Source organism: Aquarana catesbeiana, linkage group LG01 (genome assembly GCF_042186555.1).
Source record: "Aquarana catesbeiana isolate 2022-GZ linkage group LG01, ASM4218655v1, whole genome shotgun sequence".
Lineage (NCBI taxonomy): Eukaryota > Metazoa > Chordata > Amphibia > Anura > Ranidae > Aquarana > Aquarana catesbeiana.
The window spans coordinates 385,168,537-385,181,138 of NC_133324.1; the positions used below are offsets into that span (position 1 = coordinate 385,168,537).

The 12,602-nt window shown below is 40.3% G+C and overlaps 1 protein-coding gene across 15 annotated transcripts in view; it reads left to right on the plus strand.

Annotated features, from left to right (window-relative positions):
• Positions 1-12,602, plus strand: part of PRUNE2 (prune homolog 2 with BCH domain) — a 446,654-nt gene that overhangs the window by 422,294 nt on the left and 11,758 nt on the right. For 8 of the 15 annotated variants that reach the window (XR_012245008.1, XR_012245012.1, XR_012245014.1 and 5 more), the window contains one exon: positions 10,793-10,840. Coding sequence is in view for 10 of the 15 variants with exons in the window: in XM_073634052.1 (XP_073490153.1) it covers positions 10,793-10,840 (48 nt within the window). In the remaining 5 variants the exon portion in view is untranslated. Of the gene's footprint in view, positions 1-7,543; positions 7,642-10,171; positions 10,245-10,792; positions 10,841-12,602 lie in introns of all 15 variants that reach the window. The other 7 variants (XM_073634004.1, XM_073634032.1, XM_073633948.1 and 4 more) reach the window with 2 other exon arrangements.

Here is a 12,602-nt window from a genome sequence, read left to right on the forward strand (position 1 = left end):
CACCTCAATTACACTACCCCCCATTACAGATTGTTCACACCTTTCGCTACCTGGGTATTGAGATACAGCAACCTATATCCTCATACATCAAAATTAATTTAGATCCACTCATTAGTAGAATGAGGAATACGCTTAAGACTTGGGCTAGTCTTCCCCTGACATTATTGGGTAGAATAAATATTTTCAAAATTATCTTTTTACCACGCTTTTTATACATTCTGAGTAACTGCCCAATATACATCCCTAAGAGCAAATTCAAGGAAATTGACATGATCCTTATAAAATTTATTTGGGGGGGAGGGGTAGCTAGGATAGCAAAAAACATGTTACAATTACCAATTTTGGAGGGGGGATTGGCACTCCCTTGTCTCCAAACTTACTATGTGTCCTCACAGTTAGCTCATGCACATTGGTGGTTCTACCCCGAAGCAAACAATGAGGCTACAGCATTGGAGGCAGCCATCCCCACTTCCTGTGAATCTCTCCAGAATCTCATAAATCGCTTATCCACTAAGGGGAGGGAGGATACGAAAGTTCTCTCTATGACCCTATGGATATTCAAGCTGTCGAAGCTGCTACCATCAAGACCATACACCACATATTCACCCAATGCTCCATTATGGGACAATCCATGTCTACTGGAATTCTTCTGCAGAACGGATGGAGGGTTCTGGTTCAAGCGGGCGGTGAGATTGATTTCCCATTTATTTATAGCAAACATCTTTCGATCCTGAATTTCTTAGAGACTATGGTCTTCCTCCTACGGCCTATTTTCAATATCTGCATATATGCCATACCGCCACAACGCAATTTGGCCTCCGATATTCAACCCTCCCTGCTCGAACCTTTACTGACTGACCCTTCTCACACCAAACTTGCTCCCACATACTACAAAACTCTTCTTCATTCTATGACAACTAGGATCTGTACCACAGAAAATAAATGGCGCTCTGACATACTGGAGCTGACGGAGGATATTTGAATAGTTATTCAAACTAAATTACTATACAGGTCCTACTTTACTCCTTGTTTACTCTATAGACTAAAAAGACTACCCTCTGAAATATGTTCTAAATGTGGCATGGCTGATGGCATATTTTCCCATTTAATGTGGGAATGGTCGCTGGGCGGCACAGTGGTGTGGTGGTAGCACTCTCACCTAGCAGTAAGAAGGGTCGCTGGTTCGAATCCCAACCACGACACTACCTGCCTGGAGTTTGCATGTTCTCCCTGTGCCTGCGTGGGTTTCCTCCGGGTACTCCGGTTTCCTCCCACACTCCAAAGACATGCTGGTAGGTTAATTGGATCCTGTCTAAATTGTCCCTAGTATGTATGAATGTGAGTTTTAGGGACCTTAGATTGTAAGCTCCTTGAGGGTAGGGACTGATGTGAATGTACAATGTATATGTAAAGCGCTGCGTAAATTGACGGCGCTATATAAGTATCTGAAATAAATAAATAAATAAATTAGGAAATTCTGGTAGAGGGTCACGGCCCTTATCAGCTCCCTCTTTCAATTGCCTAATATTTGTAATCCCTTGAGATGCTTGCTGGGAAACATAGATGATGAAGGTATATCTAAGAATGTGCAAACCTTCCTGCGAATTGTCCTGTTTTATGTAAAGTAAAGGATAACTATGCATTGGAAATCTCAATCCTCACCTACTATAGCCTTCTGGCTCACTATAGTCAACCAAGCTATACCCCTATACAAATTGACGTATGAGGTCAGAGGATGCCCAAAAAAATGTAATAAGATTTGGAACCGTGGGTTGGTTCAGATCAAACCATACCACCTGCTCCTTGATTTCTCGAAATGCATAGGTTGACTCTTCGTCGTCACACTGGAACTCAGAAGGCAACTATGAGACCCCTCTATTAATATGTACTCACTGATTGGATACCATGTAAATGTACTTTATTACCGAATGAGCACTGTTTACTCCAATAATGACACACATGCAAATGTGTGTATTTGTTTGTTTGTATGTAAACAATAAAAATTATACCTGTAAAAAAAAAGACTCAAATGGGGTTGCAGAAATCTCTCACTGATGTGCAGAAAATGGTGGATGAAAAGAAGGTATCAGGGGCAACTGAGTCAGGTACTACAAACCCCCCTTCCCCCTTCTGGAATTTGTTTTTATAGCTTTGGGGAGGCTGGACACTTTAGAGCACAGTGCCCAATGAAGAGATCCCTTCTAGATGTTTCAGGAAACTTTAATGCTTCCCTTCATTACTCACTTCCCCTGTCTCAAAGAGAGAACCACACAACAGAAGGTGTACCACCTCCTGGTGTGGAATGTGAACCAACACTTTGTGCAAGAGCAGAAAGCCCCAGTGGAAAGAGTGGTAAAGTTGTGTAGACTGACAAGGAAGAACAGATACTGTAGCTAGAAGTTGCAAAAATAGTTTTTTGTTGTCCATGAACTTGATCCATAGGAAAAGGACACTGGGGTGGAGCTGATCACTAAGCTGTCGACAAAGGTCTTGCAACAAACCCAAGGAAGAATCCCTGTCAGTGTTTGCAATATTACTGCCTCTTCTGTGAAGTGATAGACTCAAATACTAATAGGACCCCGTAAATACAGATTTTTTTTTTACCTGAAGAACACTCCAACTACACCTGAATGGAAACAAAGGATCCATACTCTTTTGAGATGTGGAAACTATTGTCAAAGAATGAGGTTGATGTGGGGTGTGAGAAGAGTTTTCAGCACTGAATCTGTCTGCACGTAGACAAACAGTTTAAAGATCGAGATATCCCAATGAAATCCACTAGACCAGGGATCTTCAAACTACAGCCCTCCAGCTGTTGCGGAACTACACTTCCCATGAGGCCTTGTAAAACTCTGACATTCACAGACATGACTAGGCATGATGGGAATTGTAGTTCCTGAACAACTGGGGGGCCATAGTTTGGAGACCCCTGCACTAGACAACTGTTGGATGAGCAGTTGGCAGAGCCGAAGAGGACAGGTATCATTTGAGTGTTCAAAAGTCCCAATGCCTCTGCCATAGTTGTGGTCTGGAAGAAGAATGGCTCCCTGAGGATGTGCATCAACTACCACACCATTAATCTACAGACCATCTCTCTAGGTGGTACAGTGTATTAGATCTAAGAAGAGGATATCATCAGATTCCCATGCACTCTGAGGACCAAAAAAAACTGCTTTTTTTCTGCTGACTGGGGTTCTATTAGTTTGATCAGATGTTGAAAGGACTATCGGGAGCCCCTGTGACCTTCCAGTGACTGATGGAGTAGATAATTACACATCAGTCTGATTGAGATGATGATGAATTTGGATGACATAATGATCTTCGGCAGGACACAACAACACAAGGAGCACCTGGAAAGGTTTCGAGTGCCTCCATGATGAGGGGGTTAAAGCTGTCTAATAAAAAGTGTTGGTTCTGTCAACCTTCTATCACTTATATCCTGCAAAGGCACCACAATGTGTTGCTGAGAAGCCAAGATGAAGAAGATGCCCTGGAGCTGTCAAGACAGGCCTGTCAAGCCAAAGAACCCAGGAAGTTTTGAGAATCAATACAATATGAACAGTCCTACCATTGTGAGCAGCCCATTCTCCAGTTAAAGAGGAGCAATGCCCATGTTTTGGCTTACACTTACCCAGCTTGGCCTTAAGAACTACATGTCAATGCCAGCTAAGAAGGACTAGGTGGGGTGTTGCATCAGGAACATGACAAACACCTTCAGCCTCTCACCTGTGTTGGCCAGAGCCTTACCCCCCCCCCCCCCTGGAGAGAGCTATCCCACTCACAAGCTAAAATTCCTTGCCTTGAAATGGATAGTGGTAGACAAGTGTAAGGATTACCTGTATGGCAAGGACTTTGAGGTCAAATCAAAAAATAATCTATTCACGTACATACTCACCACGACCAAGTAGAACACTGTAGGATATTAGTGGCTAGCTGACCTATCTGGCTTTTTCTTCAGCTTGAAGTACCAAATGGGAGTTGGAAATAGGGTTGCAAGCAGATTTTACAGAAGAAACATAATGGAGTGGCAAAATTTTTTTAACGGTCACTCCCCTCATCGAGGGCTGAATTAACCATTAAGCAAAAAAGGTAAGCACGCTTAGGGCACCAAGGGAAGAGGGTACCACAAAGTTTTTCCTCTAGCTATTATGCTTTTAATAGATAATTGAACATTAAAACAAAATATACATTTCTTATCACCCCATCAACAAAATGTTTGACAAACTAGAAACCCAGATAAGAAGAAAATATATGTACAAAGAAATAGCGAATACATTTTCTTTCCAAAGTGATGTGCCAAATGATGTCACTTTATGTGCAGGAAGAGAAAGGTACCCTCAAGCAGGCCATATGTTTATTTAAATTTGGCGGGTTCAGCAAGTACCAAAAGAATTTCGATCAGTGTGTGGCCGTCCCTGCTCAACAGAAGTTGATTGTTGGATCGACTTCTGTTGAAGTGACATGTTGGAAAATGTCAGCTCCTGCAGCCATTGATCAGTTTATTCTGACATCAGTGGATGTTGCTCTGAGAATATAATGTCCCAGCGAGGGGGATTCCTCCATTTACCTGTTTAAGTGGATGGAGACACTTTGGTGAATGGCCAGCTTCAGTGTTCTCAAAAGCTAAATGATATATACCCAGAGGACACCAATCTCTGTTCTGAGCTCCAATTTAAATCATATGTGTGCCACAACTCTAGTGCAACAAAATCTGTAAAAAAAACTGATTCAGACTTGCTGAGCTTTATAAAATAATTTCAGAGAACAAAATTGAGAATCTTAGATATTGCACTGGGTTTTTTTTTGTTTTTTGTTTTTTGCACATTAACTGTCACAAATTGCACAGCTGAGAGTTCTTTTTCTCAAAATAGGCATACAAGACAGGCTGGATGTCTTGTATCTGATAAGTATAGAAGCATAAAAGCATATAGAAGTATACAATCATTTACTTGCATAGTTTGAAGTTCAAAGTGAAAAACTATTGTCAACAAAGTGAAAATTATTTTTGAACAAAAGTGAATTTTTCATTTTCGTTTAACATCAAGGTACAATGTAGGTAAATAGTTACATTGGTAGTCAAGTTATAAAAAGACAATCTAGTCCATCTCTTTCAACCAACAAAAAAAAATAAAGAGAATAAACAAAATCATGATAAATATATTTTTATTATCGTTTATCAAAGAAGTGATTTCCCTTATCATCTCTAAATAAAAGGCCTCAGCCAGCTGATCCATGCCCAATCTGTTAAATGATCACATGAATAGTTTGTAAATAATATAGTTGCGGGGTCTGGCTTGGGGCTCACCTGGAAGAACACTGAAGTCCTTTAACCTCCCTGGCGGTCTGATTATGTCAGTATTTTGAATGTCAAAGAGGTACGTTGTTTTGCATGGAAATGTGCTGTTTTATATTGTAGGCCTGTAATTCTTAGGAACAACTCACTTAAATCTGTCCAAACAAGAGTCTAGTAGACATCCCGGGTATGATAAAGTTTGAAACAAGAAATCATAAGTTAGAATATATAATTATAAATAATTATAAAAAAATAATAATACATTTTATTCAATAATGTAATCAAACCAAAAACACTGAAATTTGTCCAAACAAGGGTGCAATATTACTAGTCACTGTAATACTTGAGACTGCAAATTGGTTTAGTAAACATCCCGGGTATGAACATTTTTTAAGCATGGGACTGCACAAAGTCCGACGACACAATCAGGACAATGGAACCTGGTTTCCTTTCTGATTTTATTTTCACTGTCATCTCGCTTCGAGCAACAAACCGTGCACATCCTTGTAGGTGCTGACTTTTTCTCGGTTGGTGGGATGTAGTCCATGAAGTAACGACCAGTCAGGCGTTCCAGGTTGACAACGCCAACAGCATATCTTCCACCTCTATTCACAGGCATTGATAGTGTTTGGTGGTTCATAAAGATACATTCGGCAACTTTCCAAATGAAGTCAGAATGAATCACAGGCTTGTCACTCTTTTTTTTTGAGCAGAATGTAGGCATTCCACAACCATTGCTCAAGAAGATGCCTGAAGATCTTCTTGTAGTTCTTCTTTTGCTGTTTCCTCATTGCTGGGTAGAATGTCATTGCTTGGTCAGCTCTGTCGACACCTCCCATGGTGTTATTGTAGTCTATCACTACTTGTGGCTTCATGATTTTTTTCCCACCTTTCGCGCGTACCATAACAGTGGAGTTATTATGAACTATACTCATTAGGCACACATCTTTCTTGTCACGCCATCGAAGGGGCATCGTTTTGCCTTTCTGCCAGGCAACCATTTCTCCAGTCTTCAGCTTCTTATTGCCAAACATTGGCGGCATGTCGCTCCGGTTAGCCCTCACGGTTTCACAGGCATCTGTTTTGTCTTGCAGAAGAAACTCATAAAGTTCAGGAGACGTATAAAAGTTGTCCGTTGTTACGCAATAGCCCTGATTTAGCAATGGCTCAATGAGTGAAAGAATGGAAGATGTTGCCATTCCATAGTTGCTGTATTTTGGATTGAATTTTGTTCCTTTTCCAGTGTACATGACTGAATTCCAAATGTAGCCAGTTGGCGATTCGCATTTTACGCCAAATCATGCTCTCTTTGATGCAATGTATTATACCCAGCTTGTAGGCCATTAGACTTTCATCAATGCTGATACCTCTTTCTGGCACCTAGCTCCATTGGAAATTCTTTAGAATCATTTGAGATACTTCCCAAATTTTCTTTAGTTTTAGTTTTGGTGCAGAATGAGTAGTTTAATCAAATTCTTTGTTGTTTTCGAAGTGTAAATATTTCATGATCAGGAAAAATCTGTACTCTGATATGACCGTGCCAAAGAATGGGATGGCAAGTAATTTATTAGTTGTCCAATACCACTTCTGCAGGGGTTTCCCCACCACTCCCTGAAGTATTATTAGGCCCAGAAATTCAAGAAATGCCATCTTTGGTCACTGGTTCCCACTTTCTGCGTCTTGGAAACCTACAATGCGTAGTGGTTAATTGTTGCTTTTTGTACCGGTTTGTCTCAGTGACTATTTTTTCAATAACCTCATCGGTCAACAAATAGTAGAATGCCAAGGGGCTGTCATGTTCAACGCCTACTTTCATACCAGATGCTCCAGTAAATAGGAATCTTGGGGGCGCTGCCTGATCTGTACCACAGTCAATAGAGCACCAAGTTCGCACATCACTGAGCTCGGTCGCAGAATCGTCGCTGTCGTCACTTTCAGTGTCTGATGACAAATTTTCTCACAAATCACTATCGCTTAATTCTGCAAGTGATTCTACTTCACTATCACTGTTTTCTAGCTGGTCTAAAACCGCTTTTGACCTAAAGGGATGCTTTTTGGATGCAATAGATGTTCTCAAGTTTTAAGGCAGAAAGAACGGTGCAGGCAGGGCACTGGACAAAGCACAAGGGACAAAACTGAGGTGAAATGGTTTGATAGAGTAATGTAATCCTAACAGATTACAATGTATTGTGTGTATGTATTGCATTATGTGTATGTTATGTTTTGAACTTTTTAAAATTTCCCTGCCAGCTGCGCCCACCTGCATGGAGGCGCTCGCAGGGAAAGGAAACCAGAAGAGGGATGCATCAGGACACAGCGGGAGGACATCGGGGGCTTGTATGGACAAGGTAAGTAACAGTACAGGGTTACTACGGTGTAACTCCGAGTGTGGCTCAGGGTTACTGTACTACTTTTGGTACTGAAAATTAACCCAGAGCCACACTCGGATTACCGCTAGGGCGGTTAAGTGGGTCTCAGCATTAGAGATTCTGCTGTAAACTTTGAGGATGAATTACTCCAGGTTGCCTGCAGAAGTTGTATATATATATATATATATATATATATATATATATATACAGAGAGAGAGATAAACACCTCACAACTTTCAGAAGGAAACGTAGGACACAATTTTAAGGTACATGTCAAGCTCCCAACAGGCCCCCCAGTTACACAGACCAATAGAATGAATATGCCAGAAATGAATGATTAAACCTACTAAACCTTAGTTTCATTGTTACTTTTCATTTCATTTGGCTTTTAATAAATGGTATATGCATTTATTTAGAGTTTTTCTGCTGCATGGCAGTTTTGGTAATTAAGTAGCACATTTCTGTAGTGTTTCTATACATCAGTCCAAAAAGAGACACTTGAGGAGGAAAAGAAACAGAAGGATTTGAGGTTTGAACAGAGGGACAGTTAGGGGCTATATATATATTTCACATCTGTTTTTTTCCATTATGTGCTACACCAAACTCTACATTTCAGTTACTCTTGTCTATCAGAATTGTTTTCATAATTTTCTGTAGATGATTAACAGTTCATAGAAAGTGTAAAAAAGTGTGGCGCTACCTCAGAAAACAACCAATTGGTTAATAAGTGACCTAGTGCATTCAACACTCAAATCTAATACCTCTAATAATAGAACAAAAAATAATACACAGCAATAAAAATAGTGAATGAAGAAAGTTAAATCACCGTGATAATCCACGAAAAACTCAAATTCTCATGACAATATACAGTCAGGTCCATAAATATTGGGACATCTATACACCACCACAATGGATTTGAAATGAAACAAACAAGATGTGCTTTAACTGCAGACTTTCAACTTTAATTTGAGGGTATTTACTGTACATCCAAATTAGGTGAACAGTGTAGGAATTACAACAGTTTGTATATGTGCCTCCCACTTTTTAAGGGACCAAAAGTAATGGGACAGATGAACAATCATCCATCAAACTTTCACTTTTTAATATTTGGTTGCAAATCCTTTACAGTCAATTACAGCCTGAAGTCTGAAGGTGCCACATTTGGCACCTTCGCGCACGCAAAACGCTTTCCCCGACTTACTGATACCCCGACTTGCTGATGCCCCAACTTAGTTGGGGTAGCGGAACACTTTGGTGGGGGTGGGTCAGCCACACCTCTTGACCTTTGACCTCTGGGGGACACGCCTGTTGAACTTTGGGGGTGGTCCCTAACCCTGACCCTAACCTTAACCCTAACAATTGTTTGTTTCATTTCAAATCCATTGTGGTGGTGTATAGAGCCAAAAAGAATAGAATTGTGTCGATGTCCTAATATTTATGGACCTGAATGTAGTTAAAGCGCCAAAAGTGGAACTTCTGCCCCTCCAGTGCCACATTTGGCACCTTTCGAGTAGGATGGGGGACAGGATACCGTCTAATACAGGTATCCTGTTCCCACTTCCAGGAGCCTCAGCCACGGGTATTGACGTCACCGCCCGGGTTCCCTCCTCCTCCCTCCTCCTTCCCCCTTCCGCCAGGCCAGTAGGAGAGAGAAGCGGAGGCCGGGTGCCCTTACTCGCAATGGAGGCGGCATGCACCATACTGCTGATGGAAACATCAGCTGCGGTGCCGACATCGCTGGACAGGTAAGTGTCTGATTATTAAAAGTCAGCAGCTGCAGTATGTGCAGCTGCTGGCTTTTAATTTTTGCAGCAGTGGGCGGACCTCCACTTTAACAAAATAATAAACGTGACAGTCCACTTAGCAGGGTGCGTGGGACATTCACACTCACCACTACTTAGGTGCTGAGGAATAGGGATGAGCTTTGAGTTCGAGTTAAATTCATGTTCGACTCGAACATCGGCTGTTCGCCGAACAGCGAACAATTTGGGGTGTTCGCGGTAAATTCGAAAGCCGCGGAACACCCTTTAAAAGTCTATGGGAGAAATCAAAAGTGCTAATTTTAAAGGCTTATATGCATGGTATTGTCATAAAAAGTGTTTGGGGACCTGGGACCTGCCCCAGGGGACATGGATCAATGCAAAAAAAAGTTTTAAAAACGGACATTTTTTCGGGAGCAGTGATTTTAATAATGCTAAAGTGAAACAATAAAAGTGTAATATTCGTTTAAATTTCATACCTGGGGGGTGTCTATAGTATGCCTGTAAAGGGCCGCATGGTTCCGGTGTTTAGAACTTTAAAATTAGCACTTTTGATTATTCATGTTCGTGTCCCATAGGCTTTAATGGTGTTCGTGTGTTTGAACAAATTTTTTGCCTGTTCGCATGTTCTGGTGCGAACCGAACAGGGGGGTGTTCGGCTCATCCCTACTGAGGAACCCCAAATAGGTAGTTTTTCTGAAACCAGCAATGCAGATGATAATAGTTCCTTATGTTTTAATCGACTTCAGGTACTCATGCTCAGGAATGAAAACATGGAAAACACAATGAAGGGACGCTAGCACCAGCATAAACAGCTTTCAGGTACGTCTGCATGCCTTCCTACCGGCGTGAGATCCAAGACCAGGTGATGCAGAAATGAGCAGACACGGAAGTGAGGTCAGTGAGGGATGGACAAACAGCCTCAACAGGTGGACTGTCACGTTTATTATTTTGTTAACTATATTGTCATAAGAATTTGAGTCTTTCACGGATTATCACGGTGATTTAATTTCCTTCATTAGCTATTTTTATTGCTGTGTATTATTTTTTGTTCTATTATTAGAGGTTTTAGATTCAAGTGTTGAGTGCACTAGGTCACTTATTAACCAACTGGTTGTTTTCTGAGGTAGTGCCACACTTTTTTACACTTTCTATCTATCTGAGTGGATATCCACTCTTAAAAGGTGCAGCTTCACTCATATATCAAATCCTTTTTTGCGCCATTTTTTGGTCACTTTTGATTGTACACAATTAACAGTTCATGTTTACCATTCATGCCTTATAAAAAGGCATTCTGCATGTGTTTGTATTTCACTCTACCCACTCTACCCAAGTCATGCTTTAACTTTTTTCTGTTTTATGATTTTCAGAGCTGCATGTATGCCGACCGAGCCAGAAATAACTTCCTTGGACCAAGAGTAAGATTTATTATCTTATACATTCACATATGATCCAAGATCTGAAATGTGGTTTGTAAAGAATAGTTCACCCCAATAAATACTTAACTGCCTAATGGAGAAAAGCTACAAATGAAATAATATAAAAAAAAAAGTTAGAGTGAGGTAGGGTGGGACTTTGTATGTACCTTTGTAGGGTTTCAATAAAGATGTATGCCACAAATTTAAAAGAGATACATTTAAACTTTATTTTTCATCTGTTGTTTAAAAACGTATTACAGTTATACAGATACAGTTACTGTTAATTGTCCAGGACGTGTTGATCCTGGTGCGATAAATCAAAGAGTATGGCCTACGTGTTTCGCGGGAAGCCACGCTTCTTCGGGGCCTTAGAATAGCATGAATACAATAGAAATATTGCAGTGACCTAAGATATGAACAGAATTATAGATCGATGTTAACAAATATTGGCGTTTTTTTTATATAAAAGACATATAAATTTCCAAAACATTAAGAGTTTATAAAATTTTCACAGTTGCCCAAATAATCTTATAGCAAAATTGATATAACAGTTAATCATTTTATCAAGATGGAATTACGTACAACCTATTTGATATCAAGCGGTATCTCATAGACCAGGGGCAAGCCAGGGAGGCTCAGAGTCTTTTTAGATTATCAAACTATAGAATAATAACTTTATTTTAATTAGTTTGTCTTATCAATTCATTTACCTTTACACTGTAATGCTTGAAGAGCTTGACATACTGGTCCAGTGGGAATAAGGAGCCTGGGGAGCCCATGGGGGTTACCTCCCTGTGCTCTCAGAGGTAAGTGGGGCGGACTCCTAAATGTGTATAATTATATCACAAGTATTTATACTGATATTATATCTGTAAGAATGAGTATATAGGCCAAGAGTTTTAATTAAAGAGATCATACCTGATGTTAGAAAAGAAGTCCTAGTATAGTTGCAAATGTTCCACTATGGCAGATGCATATACTGTATGGCCTTAAATTAACCTGTCCCTGGTTTTTCATATAAGGCAACGCCGGGTATTTATACAGTGTTTACAGATACCTACTAAATATGTATACTTTGTACATTCCAACAGGTATACAGTAATATACCCCTAAAAGTTTCATTAGTAATATTGTTTCAAAATATAAACACGTGCATTTTATAAGATAAACATGGGATAACACTAACAATAAGAAAGGGGGGGGAGAAAAGGAAAGGAAGGGGGATGTGAGGGGAAAACAGGAAATGTCATTCACTAACAGTGGAAATCGGATGTTCAAAGAAAAGGGGTTTAGCTAATAGCATCATTTAACCCTGGTGGTCGAGTGACCCTTAATTTGAATATCCATTTGGCTTCTACCTATAGAATTTTTTGGTCAAAGTCGCCCCCCACCCTTGATGGGGGGTGGATTCTGGCAAGTACCTGGAATTTTAAAGAGTCCGTTTTATAGTCATGAAATTGTGCAAAATGTCTTGGTATAGGTTTTTCAATGATTCCTATTTGTATGTCTGTACCGTGTTCCTTTATGCGTTTCCAAAAATTCTGTTTAGTTTTGCCTACATAGTGGCTTCCACAGCCACATGTAAGTAGGTATACTATACCAATAGTGTCACAATTTGCGAAGTGATACATGATTAAATTTTCACGTGTAGGCAAGTGGACACTTTTCCCAGGTTCAAATAAACCTACAAAAGTCACAATTCCCATACTGAAAGGTGCCACAAGGGCCCTTGTTTTTCTGAGATGAAAAGTGACTGGACACC